Here is a 19,042-nt window from a genome sequence, read left to right as displayed (position 1 = left end):
TGTTACTGTCATGATTATGTTGTGCTACAATGTCAGTAATTGCATGGTGCATCATTATCCATGTAAAAAAAAAAAGAAAGTGGAGAAGCCGGGCTGCTCTCTCTACTCCATTTCACCAAACTTTTTTTGCACGCGCCGTGCTCATATGTTAACACAAATAGCTTCACCTCGTCGACCCTCGCTGTGTTTACACATACGGCCGAGTACTTTATTTTGTTTGCTCTGGACTGTTTTTAGGATTTGGTTCAGCACCTGCCAAATTCACTACATTGTCTGCATTGTTGTGTTGGCAGGTGTGAATTTCAAGGCCTGCGTATCATGACTCCATGAATGTGAAACATAAGTAACGTGACGCAGTGAACGTTTTTCATTGCCTCAGTAACCAGGTTTTCTTCTCCACTAACAACAGCAACTTCTTTTCCAGAAAACGAACACGCATGCACCTCTGCTGTGGCTGTTTGTGTGGCTGATGTTTGTCATTTTACATACTAATTGTGACCTACAACAGTAGCTTCTGCTTTATTAACTTGGATATCGGGTCAGTGTCTGAAACATGTTTTTCATCAGTGATGTTTAAGGTTCACTGTGACCATTTCTCTTCAGCTCAGAGAGTTTGTGATGAGAAGCTTGTGTCAGGTTTCCTATGTTGTTTCTGAGTGGAGGCACTGGATGTATGTGCCTTCGAGTACTGAAGGATGTGTGTGTGAGCGTTTGTAAAAGCTGCTGAAAGAGTGTTGGTGTAAGATGATACCTAACTCATTTATCGGGTCTCTGTGACGCTGCTGTCTTCTCATGTAGCAATGGAGAAGGCAGGAAGAGGACCCTGTCTGGCTGCAGCAGTGACTCAGTGAGTGGAGGTCTCCCCCCGACCCCACGCAGGGTCTCCTGGAGACAGAAGATCTTCCTGAGGGTCGCATCACCCATGAACAAGCCGTCTGCATCCATGCAGCATCCAGGTCTGGTAACACAATCCCCCTAGTAGCTCAGGCAAGGCACAGTGAATACGCTCTGAATAATCCACAAGTGCATGGAACATGAGTACAAGGCAGGGGTGATGCTTGATTCGTGTGGAAATTTGCTATTCTTAAACTCCTGACACTCATGCGTGCGTGCATGGGAAAAGCAGTAAAGGGTTGAAAGGAAAGAGGAGTTTTCCTACTTTGTCCTTGCAGATAAACACTGATAAAGAGGCTTGTGAAAGAGATCGTCCTACCTGTTCTCATGGGCAATTTTCTTACCTTTAGCTTTCTTTTCTTAGTCAAAGGAGCTGAAAAATGTGGCCAGCAGATTATTCCCAGATCCAGGGCATTAACAGCTCCTGACACCTCTGGCTTAGTGTTCCAGTGAGTTTATCGGAGCCTTTCTTGCTAAAAAAACAGCTGCCTGCTTTGGTTGATGAGAGCGACAACACAGAACAATGCAGTAAATACGCCACAACACCAAAACTATACATTAAAAGAGGCTGAAAAGCTGTACAAAGCTCTATCTAGAAAAACTTTGACTTAAAAAATCTATTTTCTACACACTACGTACTTTCTATTGATGCATTTGGATGTTATGTTTTAGATCACTCTGATGGCAGGGAGCTGTTGCCTCTGTCTCCTCGCGCCTTCGACTCAAATCTGGATCCCTCGGGGCACCTGCTGCCACCGGGGGAGAGGCCTAAGAGGACGGGGGCCGACTACCGGGCCCTCTGGAAGACTGCCATCCACCAGCAGATACTGCTGCTGCGCATGGAAAAGGAGAACCAGAGGCTGGAGGGTGAGTTGCAGTCACTACTGTGCACATTAAGGAGAATAATCACCCTGGGAACGAATCCTTCCTTTGGTCACATGAATGACAAATATGAAGAACATGATGTCTGTAGTCTTGTTCCTGCTCGATCGCTCAGTGTCCTTTGATGCTTAGTGTATTTGTTCCTCTGCAGACACTGGTGGTATTTATAATTTGTCACGGCTGTCTATGTTAAAATCAGCTCACACTGGCTTATTTTCAAGGATTTTGAGATATTTATTGCAGTGGCAACTTCCGCTCCTGTCCCCTTTCCTCCCCTATCATGCAAGTGTTCATACTCAGTCCTCACCACGTACTCTACGATGCAAGTCTTGTTGTTCCTAACTGTCATGCCTGTTTATTTTGAGAAGTCAAATGCTACCATTTTTGATTTAGACTCTGAAGCTATTTTTAGAGCATGATGTTTTTGGTGTTGCATATGCACTCACATATGGATTCATGCAGATACACTAACATACTCAAACACTAGTGCACACAAGGGAAAACACAATAATAATGGTTACGATAACAGGATATAGCATTTGGAAATATCGCCCTCTGATGGCCCATCTCAGTTAGGCTGCATCCCAAAGCTTTTTTTAGCACTCCTTTTTTCTCCTCTCCTCCCCTCATAACCGCTTAACAGGAAGTTAACAGGCAAGAGGAGGAATGGAGAGGAAAAGAGGAAGTAGAGGCCATTTGGGACAGTTAATTAGATACTTCATTATCGAGAAGGCAGCATCTTTACCGTGAAGTGGCATGAAGTAAACCCCACCTAATGATAAAAGTGTGAGGCAGTAATGTGTGTCACTTTTATGCACGCCTCAAGCCGTAGACCAAAAAAACACATTAAGTACAGAAAGTATAACATTAATGTGTTGCTCTCAGAGAAAAGGAGGAGATGGAGAGAAAGAAGAGTTTTTTTTGTCTTGGGATGCACCTGCTATGTGTAGCCTTTATATTATATTATATTATATTATATTATACCAACACATCTCTTTCCCTTTCTTTGTTACTATGACACCAATGCTGGTCTGAGGACCTAACTGTGAATAATGGTTTTCAATAGAAGGTAAGCCACATAAATGGAGCCCTTGGGATCACGGCAGATGGATGCTTTGCATGATTTTGGGTGTTTGTTATTATATTCATTCAGTTCAGCTTCATTTGTTTGCATGTTCAGGTGCTATCATAATATATGCTGGTTTTGTTTCTTTGGTCCTTTGTACATCTACCACTATCTTGATGTAGCTTTTCCATCCCTCCAGCATAATGAGAGTGGATCCCTGGTGTTAATGTGGGTATTGTGGCTTGTGTTTATGTGGTGAGCTTTCCGTGGTAAGTGGCGACAAAAGGTGTGAGGTGTCTACGCTCGCTCTCAAACATGACGTCGACTTCATTGTTGTTTTTACAAAAGCAAAATCAGAAGGGCTTTTTTTTTTAAAGTACAGCTCTCCTTCGGTGGACTTCCTGGTGCGACAAGCAAATCACCGTTGACAAAATTATGCTGAATATGTTCTTTTATTTCTTTTTGTTCTGGTGATTGTGTTGCAGCGAGCAGAGATGAGCTGCACATCCGTAAGATGAAGCTGAACTACCAGGAAGTGGGCCAGTGCTCCAAAGATGCGCAGGCATTGTGGGAGAGAAAACTGACAGCCCCAGGCAGAATGACAGTCCCGCAAGACAAGGAGGAGATGTATCGTGCACTCTGCCAAGGTGAAAGATGTGTGTGTGTGTTTGCATGTATTATTGATGCTGTGGGGACATAAATCTGTTTACACGGTCACATTGTGTAGACTCGTCTTCCTTATGGGGATAAAATGCAAGTCACCATAATGTAAATAATTAAATTTTAGGGTGAAAACTTGACGTAAGGTTAGGTTTAGGCAAGGTTAGGGTAAGTTTAAGGGTTAGGCATATAGTGGTTATGGTTATGATTACAGTTAGTCTCTAGGAAATGTCCCCAAAAGTGATGGATACCTAACGTGTGTGTGTGTCTAAGTGCTTAAAGAGTTGAGAGGAAGGGCTTCTGAAGACGTGTATGCCTGTATCTAGAATTCTTCATAAAGCAAAAAAACGCTTGACGTCTCCATCTTTGCGCGCAGGTGTTCCCAAGAGCAGGCGCGGGGACGTCTGGTTGCTCCTTTCCCATCAGCACCGGCTGCGTCACAGGCTGCCCCAACGTCAGCACGCCCCGGACACCCCCTACCATGACCTCCTCAAGCAACTCACCGCACAGCAGCATGCCATTCTGGTGGATCTAGGTGTGCACACAGTCGTAAAAAGGGGCGCCCTGCCATCATGGAGATTTGTATTTTAAGCATGGGAAGATGATTCAGGATAACGCACGCTGAGGAAGCTGCTCTATAAATAAAAGATATCACATTTATTAGTGGTTGTTGTTAGAGTTGTAGTTTCCTCTTCTCATGTTGAAAGCTCACAGAAACTGAGCATTTAGCCAAAGATCAGATGTAACTATTTCCTCTGTGTCCCTGCTCAGGCCGGACCTTCCCCACCCACCAGTATTTCTCAGCTCAGCTGGGCGCAGGGCAGCTTTCTCTATACAACCTCCTGAAAGCCTATTCTCTGCTGGACACAGAGGTACATACCACTGTCCTGTTTCCTCTCCCCGCAGTGCATCACTGTAAGTAAAGCCGTAGTGTGGTGAATGTCGTGGTATTGCTGGTACATATCGTGTGCTCTCTTCTTTGTGCCGCACAGGTCGGCTACTGCCAGGGCATCAGCTTCGTGGCTGGAGTGCTGCTGCTGCACATGAGTGAAGAACAGGCCTTTGACATGCTGAAGTTCCTCATGTATGACCTGGGCATCAGGCAGCAGTACAGACCTGACATGGTCTCTCTGCAGGTCAGTACATGAGTGTGTCAGCGGGCCACAAGAGCGTGTGCTTAGAATGTGACGGATCTCATTATCATTCAGCATTTTAGCTACATTTAATTCATACAAGGTAATTTATGGTTTAAACATTAATTTCTGGAAAGGTCAAATTAGAGACAAATTACAGCTTTTGTTAGACTGTTTGATAAAGTGACTTTCACCTGTGCAAAATAAAATCTCCTTGACATTAAAGCCGCTATGAATAGAATTTCAACTCTGGTGCTCCCAGCTGATAGTATGAGAAAAGACAGTATGGTAGACAGCAGTGCATGCCTGTACCCCCTTACACCTCCCTGACAGATCTGACCACGGGACACTGAGATACACATAGCTGCTTTAGGATTATCGCATTTCTTTTGGGCTCAGTTAATTTGAAGATTTTAGTTCAGAATGATAAAAGCTTTAATCACAAGACTGACACATAGTGGCATTAAATTTAAATGTTATAGTATGCACAATCCTTTTCCAACCAATTAGGAGCAGTATGAGTGTAACAAGCACACGTTGTAGCTGTCATCTGCCTGTTGCAAGAGGCCTTGTGCGGTTTAGCAGTAAGCAACAGCAAACAGTAGTCAAGTGTCTCCACCTCTAATTCAAACCACACCTGCATGCCTACTCTGTTAGCTTCAGTTAAACATCAGCTGACCTCACGGGGGTGATGCATCAGCAGGCGTGGTAATGTTTAATCTACATCAGGTAACCAGTTAGCTGGCCTGTTGGCTCCCTCTGCACTGCAGTTCTGTTCTTTTTAGACTTATCCAAAGGCTGTAAAGACGAGAGAGGTTTGTGCCGTTTGCTCTGTGCAGAGGGTCAGTGCGAGGAGGTAAAGGTATTACTTATCTTCTTTGTAACAGTCAGGAAATTGTAAGACTGATAACAGTCTAATTTTAGCTTGAGCTAACTTCTGCTTCTCTTTTCTATCTGCTCTGAATGTCACTGTAGCACTTGTCTGGATCACTGTTATACATTGTTAGGGAGTTAGTACTGCTTGATAAATGCTTGACTTTGATGCATGCCTCAGCAAGACTCTGGAACAACACTGGTAATACTTAAGGAGCTCCCTGCTTGGGTAAAAGTTCATATTCCAGCTGGTATTTCTGAGATTACCCTGTGATACTCTGTCACCTGCAGATCCAGACATACCAGTTTGTTCTGGCACAGCATGTTTTGACCTGTGTGTGTGTGTACACTATCCATCTGAATGTGTCTGTTTATGCCTGTGCACATTGTCTCTCGTCCCAGATTCAGATGTACCAGCTCTCCAGACTGTTACACGACTACCACCGCGAGTTGTACAATCACTTCGAGGAGCACGAGATCTGCCCGAGCCTCTACGCAGCGCCGTGGTTCCTCACTCTCTTCGCCTCACAGTTCCCTCTCAGCTTCGTGTCCCGCATCTTTGGTATATTTTTAGAATAACTGCTGTTTGCTCAAACACTTATCTGATTATCAGCACAATGCTATTTTCTTAAGAAGATGCCATTTAAATGGGTTTGTTATAATTAAAGCTTAAAGGAAAAGTTTTTAAAGCATTGGCGTTTCTATTGCTCTGTTTTTCAGATTTTGTATTTGTCCAAGGGACCGGAGTGATTTTTAAAGTGGCCCTCTGTCTGCTGAGCAGCCATGAGGGGGAGATAGTGGAGTGTGACAGCTTTGAGAGCATCGTAGACTATCTGAAGACAACGCTTCCCGCCCTCACTCACACACAGATGGAGCAGACCATGGCAAAGGTACAGAATGGGAAGTTAAAATAGTGTGAAATACAGTCCCAAGATTCCAGATAATTAAGCATGGTGACACATGTAAACTGAATACTTGGGCCTGAGTGGCCACATAGCCCTCGCTTTGTTGTACTGGAAAGATAAAAACTTCCTGATACTCCTGATAGTGGAAAACGTGTGTAGAGGTTGCACATTGTTAGAGATCCAGTATTCATACTCGACATACCGCAACAATACACAAATTCTTCTGAAACTTAAACTGGGTTGATCTCAGGTCTAAGCTGCAAACCTACTCCACATGATCCTCATACAATTCATACTACTACCACTGTTAATTCTTGTGCTTCATCTGTGTTTTTCATCCATTAACCACCCTGGCAGTGTATTTTGTCTGAAACCTGTAAGCCAAAGTGAGGTTTACAGTGAAATGCTCAGAAAACCCTGGCTCACATCTTTAAGTTGTCATTTATATCAGACTAAAATGGAAAAATCCAGAAAATCTGTAAAGCAATGCCGTTTCATAATGTTGGTGATCCCAGTGACTTGAATAACTGCAGTCGAATTTCAAAATTGTCCTGCTTAGCAAAAACCTTTGGAGTTCCCAGTGAACTCTTAATTGTGACTATTTCTACAGACAAAAAAGACCTTTGATAGCCTTAGCAGTCAGGATTTAGATCATGCAATAGCACAACAACAGCTGCATTATTTGTACTAACCTATGCAGTGCTTCTGACAGACCTATCTAAAGCATTTGATTCTGTTGATCATGATATTTTTCTAGAAACTGTCCTTTCTACGACTAGATGAACAGTCCATTTACTGTATGACTCCCTCTGTCATTGAACTGAAGCAGTAGCTTCCAGTTGCTCCAAAACAACTGCTCTTAAAGTTGGTGTAGGTGTTCCACAAGGGTCTGTTCTCTGTCCTCTTTTTTTGTAATGTAAAAGAAAAATGCAAGGTTAAATTTTGCTTCAGTTGGTTGCAATCTGCAACCTCACCACTAGATGCCAATAAATCCTACTACACACACACTACATACATGTGGAAAGAAAGTGAGGGTCAAAATTAGATTTTTGTATAGAAACAAATCATGCGTCTAGTTTGCTGAGTCAAATGCCATTTTATAATCAACTATGTCTTTTCTTTATTGTGGTGATATCGTGAATGTGCATGTCTCCCCTCCACCTTAAAGCCCCTTGACTCTGTATCACAGTGCACTGCACTTTATCACAGCAGGTATTTTCCTCACCATTGCATTTTACAAATAAAGGTGGGTTGGTCCTCCTTAACCAGCAGAAGGGTGTTGGACTGTATGGTATCTAGCCATACAACCCCATGACAAACCCCAGCTGTACCTCTAATTGGCTTTCTTAATGTGAAGCTAGTGTAACTTGTGATAATTTTTTTCATCGGGTCTATCTATATTTAAACAGTTTCTATTTATCCTTGTACACAGGTCTCATGATGTCATTGAGAATACCTTTAAATAAAGGTTTATATCTGTAGAGGAGACCAGATCAAAACTGGAATTTTTATTTCCTGATTTACTGCAAAAAAAACTAAAAGGGCCTTTTTTTTTACGGTATATGGAAGAAGCTCAGCCCCAAGTCCTTTTGTTCCCACTGGAGACGCTAATATTGTTAATGTTGGTCATGAATATATGCCTCAGTTTTGAATTACCTAAAACAGCTGGGCACTGTAGTTTTTAGCAAACGTTACTCAAGCATGGTTAAATTTGTTGGGGACTATTTTAAGCTATAAATTTAGTGCTACAGTGAGTATTTACAGCACCAGGATGATGTTTGTGGGACTGACTCAAAATGAACTACAGTGCTCATCCTCATTGTAATATAAGAATATGTCATCTAGTGCAGTCTTGTGCCTTAGTGATGTGTTTTGGATTGTTTTTGGACAACATCGGCACCAAGAGTAAGAGATGTCAGGCTTTGGATACTTAGATCAATACATTTTTGGTTTTTGTGGGATTGGCTTACAATAATAAAAATATAGGATATAGCTGACTATCCTTTATCCTTTACACTATGCCGACTACTTTTACTGTTTACAGCAACAACATCTTCAGGTGATGGCATCCGTCTCACTGTGTAACCTTTTGATTGGCAGGTAATGGAGATGGACATCTCCAAGCAGCTGCATGCATACGAGGTGGAGTACCATGTCCTGCAGGATGAGATGTTAGATGTCGGGCCGCTGCCCGATGACTCCGACCGGCTCGACAAACTAGAAAAGACGAATGTGCAGCTGAAGAAACAGAACATGGACCTGCTGGAAAAACTTCAGGTAAGGGGGAGAAGAGTCACCCTTAGAGCTGGATCTGCAACAAGACCACTCTCCTAAGTTATTACCTTTCATCTACATTAGTGGGAATGATTTTGTGAAACAACAGAAAATTCCTTTAAAATTAGAATTTAAAATTCCTCCTGTTGGTCGGGTGGTGAACATCTCATAGTTCAGGTCCACAGAAGTTGTCACTGGTAGTGTTGCAGACTACCCATAGATGGCACTAAAACACAAGCCAAAAACACAATGAAAATAACAGCAAGACAAAGGAACTGAACACTATATGTTCTCCAGATACTAACATTTTCATCAGTAGTTTGTGAATTTGTGCAGCAGGGCTGCTAAAATCACACCTGATGGTTCATATTAATGAGGGTAAAAGAGGCATTGAGCTGCTCTCACATCTGATGTGACAAAGAAAAATTACAGGACTCTTAGACCTAACGGTGTTAGATAACTGTTACTACAACATTTAACAAGGCATTTACTTGTGAAATGTGGATTCTGTATGATCTACAGTCATATCTGATCACATGTTTTATGAGCTTCTGTGCTATAGTCCTGGTACAAAGTCACTGTAGTGCTGACTTCTAGCTGAGTTCTCAGAATCTGTAGCCTCTGTGCTTTTTGTTTACCCTCCATCCAAATGCGTGTCTTTGCATCATACCCTTTATTTACTGAGGCGCAATGTCCGTGTCCTCCAGGCTGCACGACAGAAGATTCAGACGCTGGAGACGAGCGTAGAGAACTTCCTTTCTCGGGAGAGCAAAATGAAGCACATGATTCGCTCTCTGGAGCAGGAGAGGGCAGCTTACCAGAAGACCATTGAACGCATGCGCTCATGCCTTCCCCCTGACGCCCTGACAGATGTGGAGATGACCCAGATCAAAACAGGACCCAACGGGAAAGCCAAAACTGCAGCCAAGAAGCCCTGATGGCAACCAGGGGGGCTGGCTGCTCAGGGCAGACGCACAGGCAGGCTCTGAATTGAACAAATGGAGGCTGCTGTAGTGGAAGGCTGCTGAGAGCCACAGCTATTGTTGTACTGCAACACAAGAGTGGCAGCGTTTTGTAAATGTGTGATGTCTAGACTCGAGACACGGAGACTGTATAGGAAGTATCTACATGATATTTGTCAGCATATAATAGAGGGGTGGGAGGGTGGTTTCAGTTATATTAGCAACAGACTGTTCCGTCAGTGCATCAACGCTGCTGTTCTGTCTCATCTGTTTCACTGCCAGTTTGAAGGTGAGACCGAGATGCACAGAATCCTTCCCTATTCAGATCTTTCTTGTAATCACAGGGGAATTTTCAAGATTGACACGAGTGAGAAATGTGTCTGCCGCTGCAAATCTTTTTGAGCACTGCCTTGATGTATTTACTACCAGTCTCAGTAGCACCACAAAAGCATTGAACAGAAGGTGCCTGACGGCAAACAATCCTTTGGACCTCAGGTTCAACTTATAGCCATTACCAGTGTGTGTGTGTGTGTGATCCTGGAGCTGATACCCCATTGTTTTTTGTGCATGTGATGGAAACTCGGGCCTCAGAGTAGCCACACTGCTTTGTTATTTCCTTTTATTCACTTGAAATTTTTGTGAATGTACTTTCCCTCCAAAGATCATTGCGATAACATTCTGTTGTTCACACCAGAAGCACCTGGGTGCACATCTGCCATGTTAGGCTTTAGATTTCAGCAGACATACAGTAGCTTGTTTCTCATCTCTCAGCACAGCACCGCTGCCTTCACGTGAGAGATCTTAAGTAATTGCACTTGCTGCTTTTAAGGAGGAAGTATTTCTTCCAAAGCTCAGGCAGGATGTGAGGTCGTCTGTCTTCTCAGTTTCCTGTGTGACTGACCGCGGAGTCGCCTCGTTTTAGCACCACACTCAGACACTGAAGCAGAGTTCACGCTCCACAGGAGGCACCGAAAAACAGACTAATGTGGAGGAGTGATCTGAATGTACAGCACGTGCTTCTGTTGCAAAACTCTGTGTGACATTTTTGTTTTTGTCAGCCCAAGATTTGACAAATCTAGCAATATCCCCGCTTCCTATAGCTATTGACGGATGGACTACAAGCAGCTAGTGTTGTTTGGTGCAAGATTGCAAAGCAACACATATCTGCGCTTGCATTGCTGTTGGTCACACAGTCAATTTTATGTTTGCAGTGTAAGTCAAGTGTGAGTAGAGAGACTGCAAAGGAAAAAAGAGGAACTTGAGGACAAATCAGTTTCCCTTTGCGTAGGGTCTCTCCTGATACTGGGTAAAAGAGACAGTATATGTACACACACACACACACACTCACATGCACACAAGCTGTGCAGTGAACTGGCTGACTGCATGGGCAGACAGTTCAAATGAGTTGAAAGAGTGTCCCTGGCCTATGTGTCCTCAGTTTTGTTTTATCCCACCTCCATGTCTGACTCACCACTGGCAGTTCTGATTGAAAGCAAAACAGTCCTGGGCTTGACTTCGCTTTCATAAAGCACCCTTACATTAATAACCAAGGTGATGTCTGTCATGAAAAAAGTACTTACTAAACGTGTCTATCAGTCTTCCTGTCCTTGGTGACAAGTTGTGTTGACACATTTGTGTCTATTTCAGTGTAAAGTTTTTATTCTCAAACTTCAGTCCGAGCTGACATATCCTTTCGCATACAATGCATCATGTTTATGTTTAGCAATCCTGTATATTTGCATATGCCCAGAGCACTTGCCCACTTTTGCTAAGTTACAGGAGCTGCAGCAATTCACGTGAAGTTTGATAAGTTGATAAATCTGGCCTGGCGTTCCCTGTCATGGTGACATGTTCTTGTGGTAATTGAGGCGACGTTTTAAAGGTTTGCCCCCAACATCACATAAATAATAGAGAAATAGGCACCTCTGAACAGCAGGGATTCACTCAACGGTTCAGAAAGTGAAACATATCAAATCACTCATTCTGAAATGTGTCGAAGGATACGTAGGATACAGTCCTACACAGCTTTTCTGCCTCTTTCTGCCTCTTTTGCTTATCTACAGTGTTTGTGCATCATAAATTGAACCGTTGCACCAAAGATGTGGTTGTTTTTCCAAAAACGAATGAATGCAAAATGAATGAATTCATCCAAAATGCTGTGATGTATTGTATGTTATTGTGATAACTTTATTGTCACTACACCTCTTCAGAATTCTTCAGGTTTGTACTAAAACAAAAGCTTGAAAAGATACCAAATATTGGCAGTAAAAACTTGACACACTAAAAAAAAAAGACCATTGGCAGACTTGTTTACTCACTTGAATACTCATCATATTCCTTTGTGCCAAAAGTTAATGATGGCCTTCTCCATTAATCGGAGATGTGAGACCATTTTGTCGATGTCTAATGTTGAGCACGTCCTCATGGTCAGCGAAGGGTCTGTATTTTACATCAGGTGCTCCGAGTTCTGACTACTAAATAGTGCTTGTATCACTGTGTTTTAAGAAAAAACACTTAATAATAGATGGATTGTTTTTCTGTCAACATGAGGGCTACATAAAAGCAAAGGAACTGTCATGAATTCTTCAATAAATTTCACCTTGCCTTGTTTTCTGTCTATTCACGTCCGAATGTCTTTCCTGCACAGTAAGCTCTCTTAAAGAAATTATGTTCCTTTACTGCTCTACAAGGTAGCACTTCAAGTGCAGGACGTAGCCTCAAGCTGAAATGGTCTGTGTGTGTATAGACGTATTATTGCGTAAAAGGCCAAGGTAGACTTCGACAGTTTTAGAGCGTCTATTTAAAGGACTTTCAAGAGTTGTACTTTTGTTAGCGCCTTGGGCAAAGAGAACTACAGGTCTCCAGTGGGAAAAAAAAATCCTCTGTGAAATTGCACCTTTTACAATGTAACATTCAGCCAAATGTACATTTCTGAATTAGCCCTGTTGTGTTGAGTTAAATAATATTCTTTGCATGCTTGACTTCTGGTGAAAACATACAGAAAAATGCAGTTCATTAAATGAGGATATCAGTGTTGCACAGTGCTAAGTTGGGTTCATGAAATCACTTAGATAAAGATCAGTGATTTTCAATGGTTCAATATATACTTGCCTACTAGACTATGGATTGTATGTGTGTAATGTGTGAAAATGAGTTAGCGTGCTAGTTAGCAAATCTGAGCAGTTATGCTAAAAGTAAGCAAGGAAAAAGTATTGGACAAACTTTTGAAATAACTAGCAGTAAATGGATGAACAATTGAAATAGTTAGCCAACATGGGGATGGATTAATAATGAAAAAGCTTAAATGTTATGGATACATGGTTAAAATAGGCCTAGCCTACATAGAAGAAAGTCATGTTAGCTAAAAGTACTGAATAAACCTTTGAAATAGTTAAGAGTAATTGAAATAGATCATGCTCAAAGTAATGAAAAGTGAAAAAGCTTAAAATAATTGGTAAATAGTTGAAATACAAAAAAGTAATAGATAAACAGTTAAAAGTATTGGATAAACAGTTAGCAAACAGTACTGTATGAACACTTAGATAGCTAAAAGTAGTCTTAAAGGATAAACAGCTAATGGTAAAAGTAATGGGTAATGATGACAAAGCTTAAACTAATGGATAAATGGTTAACATAGGCCTAGCCTACACAGAAAAATGTAATGGAGATGCAAAAGTATTGATAAAGTGTTGAAGTAGCTAACAGTAAATGGATAAACAATTAAAGTAGTTGTAGTAGTCGCTAATAAAGCAATGGATAAATAGTGAACAAGCTAAAGGTAATGGATAAATGGTTAAAATAGAAAAAGGTAATGATAAACAGCTGAAAGTATTGATTCATAATTGGTTGTAAGAATTAGCCAACAGTATTGGGTAAACACGTGAACAGCTGAAAGTATTCTATAACGATAAACAGTTAGCTAACGAATAACGATAAACAGCTAGCTAACGTTAACGTAATGGGTTATGGTGAAAAAGCTTAGTTATGGATAAATGGTTAAAATGCTGACAACAGTGTTAAGTTGGAAACTTTCAGTCCACTTTAATGTAGTTTATAATTAATTATTTCAAGTGAACACTTCTGAAACTGATCCGGTGATGGCACACTTGAGTTCATCTGACAGGCCTTTAGGGGTACATCAGACTGAGAAATAGGTTGGGAGCCATTGATGTAGTTGCCTTCTGAGCCCTTTGTTCAATCTGTAGTCTGAATATGAACAACAGTTTGAGCCCAGCAAGAGCTCCATCAGCCAAGGAGGGGCTTTGAAAGATAGCAGCCATAAGACCAGCCATTGTTTTCCTAGGAGGGTCTTACCCAGAAAGGACTGTTGAGTGTCGCTCTGATCAGCCTCTGCCAAGCCTGGAGCTTGTCACACATAAGACACACAAATGCCGCCAAACAGGAGCCTATCGCACACTAAACAAAAGGGGCCACATTCCTTACGTATTCCCACATGAGGTTACATCCTGCAGCGGGGGAAGAGTGGGATGCTGGGAATCCACTGGGGATCGGCTGAGAACGACACTTCCTCTGCCGAAGGTCTTATCAGCTCTGTTTGTGTTTTTTTTTCTCTCTCTCTCTCTCTCTCTGTCTTCACTATCTTCATCTTTCAATCCATCTCTACCTCCCACTCCCAGCTTCCCGCTCTCCTCGTCCCTCCCATTGGATCCATGAAGCTTGATCCGAAGCTTTGCTCTAATATTTACTGTGTTGTGGAGCTCACAGAAGAAAATGCAGCAATGCAGATGTCCAGACAGGTATTTCAGTGAGTGACAGACTGAAAACACAGGATGACAAGTATGAGTACTCAAACTGAAAGAACCAGCAGTCAGTGCTTGACACAGGACTGTTGTTCTCAGGCAGCCCTCTATAAGGTATTTGCCTATGTGTGTGTATGTGTATGTATAAGTCGGTGTGTGTGTGTGTGAGTGTGTCTTAAGGGCATTAGAGCACGGTCTTGGCAGAAAGGGAAGAGCGAGCTGACAGTGTGAGCTGGTTGCAATGAAGGAGCGAAGGGGTAGAAGAGGGATCGTGGAGGAGGAGGAGGAGGAGGAGGGAGAAGGTTAGAAAGGGTCCTCCTGCCTTATATGGGAATTCATACTGCTCCGCTCGCGGCACAGTCTAAGAGCTGGAGTTGTTTCAGTAGAAAGCACTGCCGTCAGTACAAAGTATTACAGGTCATGGAATATATGCAACAGCTCAGTTGTTACTTTGCAGCGCGATCATATGCAATGCAAATCAATAATGTGGTTCGAAGGCAAAAACACAAACATTACACAATTGCAGAAACATGTCAGCGCTGTACAGTAAATGGGCTCATAAGGGTGATGGTTTGTAGGTGGAGAGGGAGAACAGCTGGAGGGGTGGGAGAGAGACTCAGGTGGGCTCAGTCTAGTCCAGAGAGAGGAGTTGGCTCCCCTGAGGCCAGGAACACACACACACACTCCCAGACACATTTCACCATCTCTCATAGTTTAGCTGTGCCTTGATTTCTCTACCCATCTTTCCCCCTTATCCCCCCTACTTTGCAGATACACCGGCTGCTCCGGCTCTTTCAAAGCTCCTTCCTTGTCTCTCCCTTCTCTGAAGCTATGAAATGAACTCTTCACTATAGCAGCCTTGGATTCCAATCAGCTATCCACACTGCACGAGCACGCAAAGGCGCGCGCCCAGACACACAACACCAGCACGCTGACATGTTTTAGTTAGCACGGTGACAGATTTGTTCCTACAGAGTGCTTTCCTCTCTCTGTACCTGTCATGGATGTAGCTGCCAGAGGGGCTTATGGTAAATGGACAGAGCCAGGAAGGAATAGAGAATTGGACAATAATGAAGCCACAGAAGAAACACAGAACTAAACACACATACACACACTCTCCTCCTATTCCCATGACTATTCCAGTCCATTCCTTTGGTTCCTTCCTTTGAGAGCAGGTAGATCCACCAACACTGCCTGCAGAATATTGTGATTAATGACACGCCTGTCATGTCTAAACCCTCTTCATCTTTTTCCTGACGACAGTCACTCTTCCTCTCTTCACTTCCTCCCCCAGCGGTCTGGCAGACACACTGCTCAAAATCCCCCGGGGCCAGCTGCAGCACATGCTGGGGAGTATCGCCCGGCTTACCTGATCCAATGCTTCATTCATCTGTGTAGCCTCTGGAGGCCTGAAAAACACACTCAGTGTCCTTAGATGCACACACACACACACACATACACACACGTGGGGTTTACAAATACATACGTATGTACACACACATGCACTAAACCTCTATTCCCCGTGGTCTCTGTGCTCCATGGCCGTGCTCGCAGACATCCAGGGCAGAGCTGGTGCAAGGCTGGAAAAGGTGAGGTGAGGCTCAAACACCGTAAGTAACAAGAGAATCTTATTGAGGCCATCCTCCACCTGGAGATCCCCAAGAAATGTGACTGAAGTCCCAGGTGACTGCAACGATCAGAGCAGAGACTTTGCGCCTGAGCCCCTTCTAATCACATTATCCACTGGCTCTGCCTGGCCCACATCACCTCAGCAATGATTAAGACAAACACAGGCAAGAGAGGAGGAGAAAGAGACAGTGAGAGACACAAAGAGAGTGCTGGCAGGCTAGAAGGAGGGGGTGGTCAGACAGACAAGGAGTGAGTCAGACAGGCAGATATCCTCCTACATGTGGGTCCGTCCAATAAAAGTGCAAATAATATGTAAAGATCAAGTCCGGCATAGACAGTCTCTGAGCTGACTTTATCTGACTGTGTGTGCTGGGTTTAGCCCTGTCAGACCAGGGTGTGTGATATCAGCGACAGGGGACTCTGGGTGGGTGAGGTGAGGGTGGAGAAGCACGTCTGACATCACTCGATGCGTGCATGTACATCCTTTTCACGAGGCCACCGCGGCAGCGAACACAAAGACGAGGTGGTGAGCGCAGCCCGCGCGTGTGTGTGTGACTCAGTGCGCTCCGGACACACTCTGACGTCAGCCTCTGGAAACTCGATGAAAGCGACGAGCAGAGGCTGCCAGAGGTTTTAAGTGTCCGCCGTCACCAGCCCCTTTCTGAACCACAGTCTCTCTGAGCATCGCTGGGATTCGCTCAAGAAACCCTCCCAGCGAGATCTGGCGACGCACAATTCTCCTCTCCCTCGTTCGCTCTTTTCTTTTGGCCAAAGCCACCCAGCTGTTCCTGTGAGCGCATACTCACACACTGGGTTTTATTATGCTGATCTGACATTGCTGAAGTTGGGAGGGGAGACAGCTGTACTTGTGTGGCCCTGGGCGCACCCGTCATTAGTGCCAGCCTCGCTCCACTCCTCCTCCATCGCTCCCTTGTTCCAGATCTCCCTCCCTCTCGCCCACATTGTTTCCAAAACAACGCCACACCCTTTTATAATATTTACCGGCCTAATTTCTGCCAGTCTTCCCACCTGTCCGTCCATTTTAACAAGACCCTGCACCCTCGCACATCTTCACCTCCCCACTCTCTGCCATCAAGATGACTAAAACAAGCAGCATTGTGTTGGTAAAAGGCTGAGTGCTGTGTGCTTGCCACTCAAGATTTTCTTGAATAGATAATTTCCAAATTGATTCAAGCTGGGCTCACATTTAATGGCCTGTGTGGGCTCTAATGTGAGCAGGAGATAATCAACACCCTGTGTTTCTGAGCTGTTTGTCAGTCATTTATATTTCTTTGACTGGCTCTTCCTGTCCATACCTTCCCCGTTGCCCTCCTTCATTTTCCCTCTCATATAGCCGATTTCTGCCCATTCTCTTCCACCCCTTTGCCTCCCTATCCCATTTCTTGTGATATTATCTGTGATACTTAGAGGTTGATTTCCCACTGTGCATCATTAACCTTTTCTCCCTCCTCTTGGTTAAACCCAGCGAGCACATTCTGCTGTATGAGACGGAGGAGACTCGGGGAGCATGCTGCGCTCACTCAAGTGGGATGGGGCTTTCACCAGCGATCATAACTACATCCTTATTAGCCACTGAATCGGTGCTGTAATGGCACTTCTCTCTTATCATATACCAATATTTCCTTACTCCTTCCTCTGTGTTACGAAAATTCTCTCCAACCTTTGTTTTTGCATCTGCGTGCGGAAGAGATACTGAAGAGGTGTCACAGAAAATTACTCCACATGATACAAATCTCACCTCCCTGTGTCTGCCATGTGACATAACACCCGTGGCAGACAAGAATGTACATGCCATATTGTCACTGTGGATGCAGTCAGATGATATGACCCTCTATGGCGCTTTGTCATTCATGAGATGCTTCATGCCTCCAGGGAGGGAGAAAGATAATCTTTGTGCATGAAATAAAGAGTCTGTCGACTTCCTCTGAAAGTGTGTTTAATCACAATGAGTGAGGTGTAATTAATGTTTCACTGGCGCGCTGTGTATGTGCAGTCGAGGACCGTGGGTGAGAGGATGTAGTGTGCGGTCTCTCTAACAAGCTCCCACTCACCCCAGTGGAGGCAGGCAGGGAAGGCTGGAGTGACTGCGAGGCTGTTAGAGCAAGTGGGTTGCGTTGGACGTGTCCATGTCTGCGTGTGTGTGTGTGTGCGAATCTGTGAGTGTGTGCTTGTCAGTGAGTGTGTGTTAGTGTGTGAAAAGTGTGCATGTGTGTCCTTTTGTGTGTGCTGTACTGGGATGTGGAAATTGAATGGAGCCTTTCAGTTCTACTGCTCGTCTCCCCGGGGGTGAGAGACTGGTTGCCATGGTTATCCTGGAATCCTGCCGCTAATGGGTGGGAGTTTGTGTAGCTCTGGCAACCTGGCCTGTCTAGGGTGGAATACGTGTGTGTGCGCGCGTGTGTGTGTGTGTGGGTGTGTGTGTGTGTGTGTGTACCAGGGGGTGTGGTTGGGTGGAGGCAACATTCTAGGACACAGGAGGTCACATATGTGAGAACACAAGCTTCCATTCCAGTATGCTCCTACACGAACAAACACAGACTCTTGTCGTGTATACATGTCCTTTAAAATAAAATGTATGTATTCTGAATGAGAAAAAGATGAACTGAAACCTCCGTGTCCACTGACAAATCTCAGCAAAGCTGTAAATCAATAGCACGGCACTGCTGGATGTCATAGTTTCAAGCTGAATTTACTGTCTCCCAATAGCCATCCACCATTTCACAAATCAAAGATTTACTCACCCTACAAAGTCAAATTACAAGCATGGTTGATATCATAATCACGGGTGATGAAATAATCTTCTACTTTTACTACATTATTGCAAGTGTAAAACATAATGCAGTGAAATAGTTAAGCCCTGCTTTCCCGTCATCCCCATTACCATCCTTTTACCCTCAGGCGAGTGGGACTCTTAACTGGGCACAGAGACCCCTACTGAACAGGAACATAGTGGATAGTGGATAATGAAAACGTCTACACAGAG

General features: G+C 43.8%; 1 protein-coding gene across 4 annotated transcripts in view; it reads left to right on the top strand.

Moving 5' to 3' along the window:
- tbc1d4 (TBC1 domain family, member 4) overlaps window positions 1-12,258 on the top strand; it is a 29,356-nt gene extending 17,098 nt beyond the window's left edge. For 2 of the 4 annotated variants that reach the window (XM_041950163.1, XM_041950166.1), the window contains 11 exons: window positions 799-956; window positions 1,567-1,761; window positions 2,843-2,845; window positions 3,328-3,489; window positions 3,879-4,037; window positions 4,274-4,374; window positions 4,495-4,638; window positions 5,911-6,070; window positions 6,229-6,398; window positions 8,514-8,690; window positions 9,395-12,258. In XM_041950163.1, the coding sequence (XP_041806097.1) occupies window positions 799-956; window positions 1,567-1,761; window positions 2,843-2,845; window positions 3,328-3,489; window positions 3,879-4,037; window positions 4,274-4,374; window positions 4,495-4,638; window positions 5,911-6,070; window positions 6,229-6,398; window positions 8,514-8,690; window positions 9,395-9,625 (1,660 nt within the window). In that variant the 3' untranslated portion in view covers window positions 9,626-12,258. The remainder of the gene's footprint in view (window positions 1-798; window positions 957-1,566; window positions 1,762-2,842; window positions 2,846-3,327; window positions 3,490-3,878; window positions 4,038-4,273; window positions 4,375-4,494; window positions 4,639-5,910; window positions 6,071-6,228; window positions 6,399-8,513; window positions 8,691-9,394) is intronic. The other 2 variants (XM_041950164.1, XM_041950167.1) reach the window with 1 other exon arrangement.
- The last annotated feature ends 6,784 nt before the right edge of the window (window positions 12,259-19,042 follow it).

Source organism: Chelmon rostratus, chromosome 13 (assembly GCF_017976325.1).
Source record: "Chelmon rostratus isolate fCheRos1 chromosome 13, fCheRos1.pri, whole genome shotgun sequence".
Taxonomy (NCBI): domain Eukaryota; kingdom Metazoa; phylum Chordata; class Actinopteri; order Chaetodontiformes; family Chaetodontidae; genus Chelmon; species Chelmon rostratus.
The sequence above is the reverse complement of the archived record's forward strand: the minus strand, read 5'-3'. Positions and strand labels throughout refer to the sequence as shown.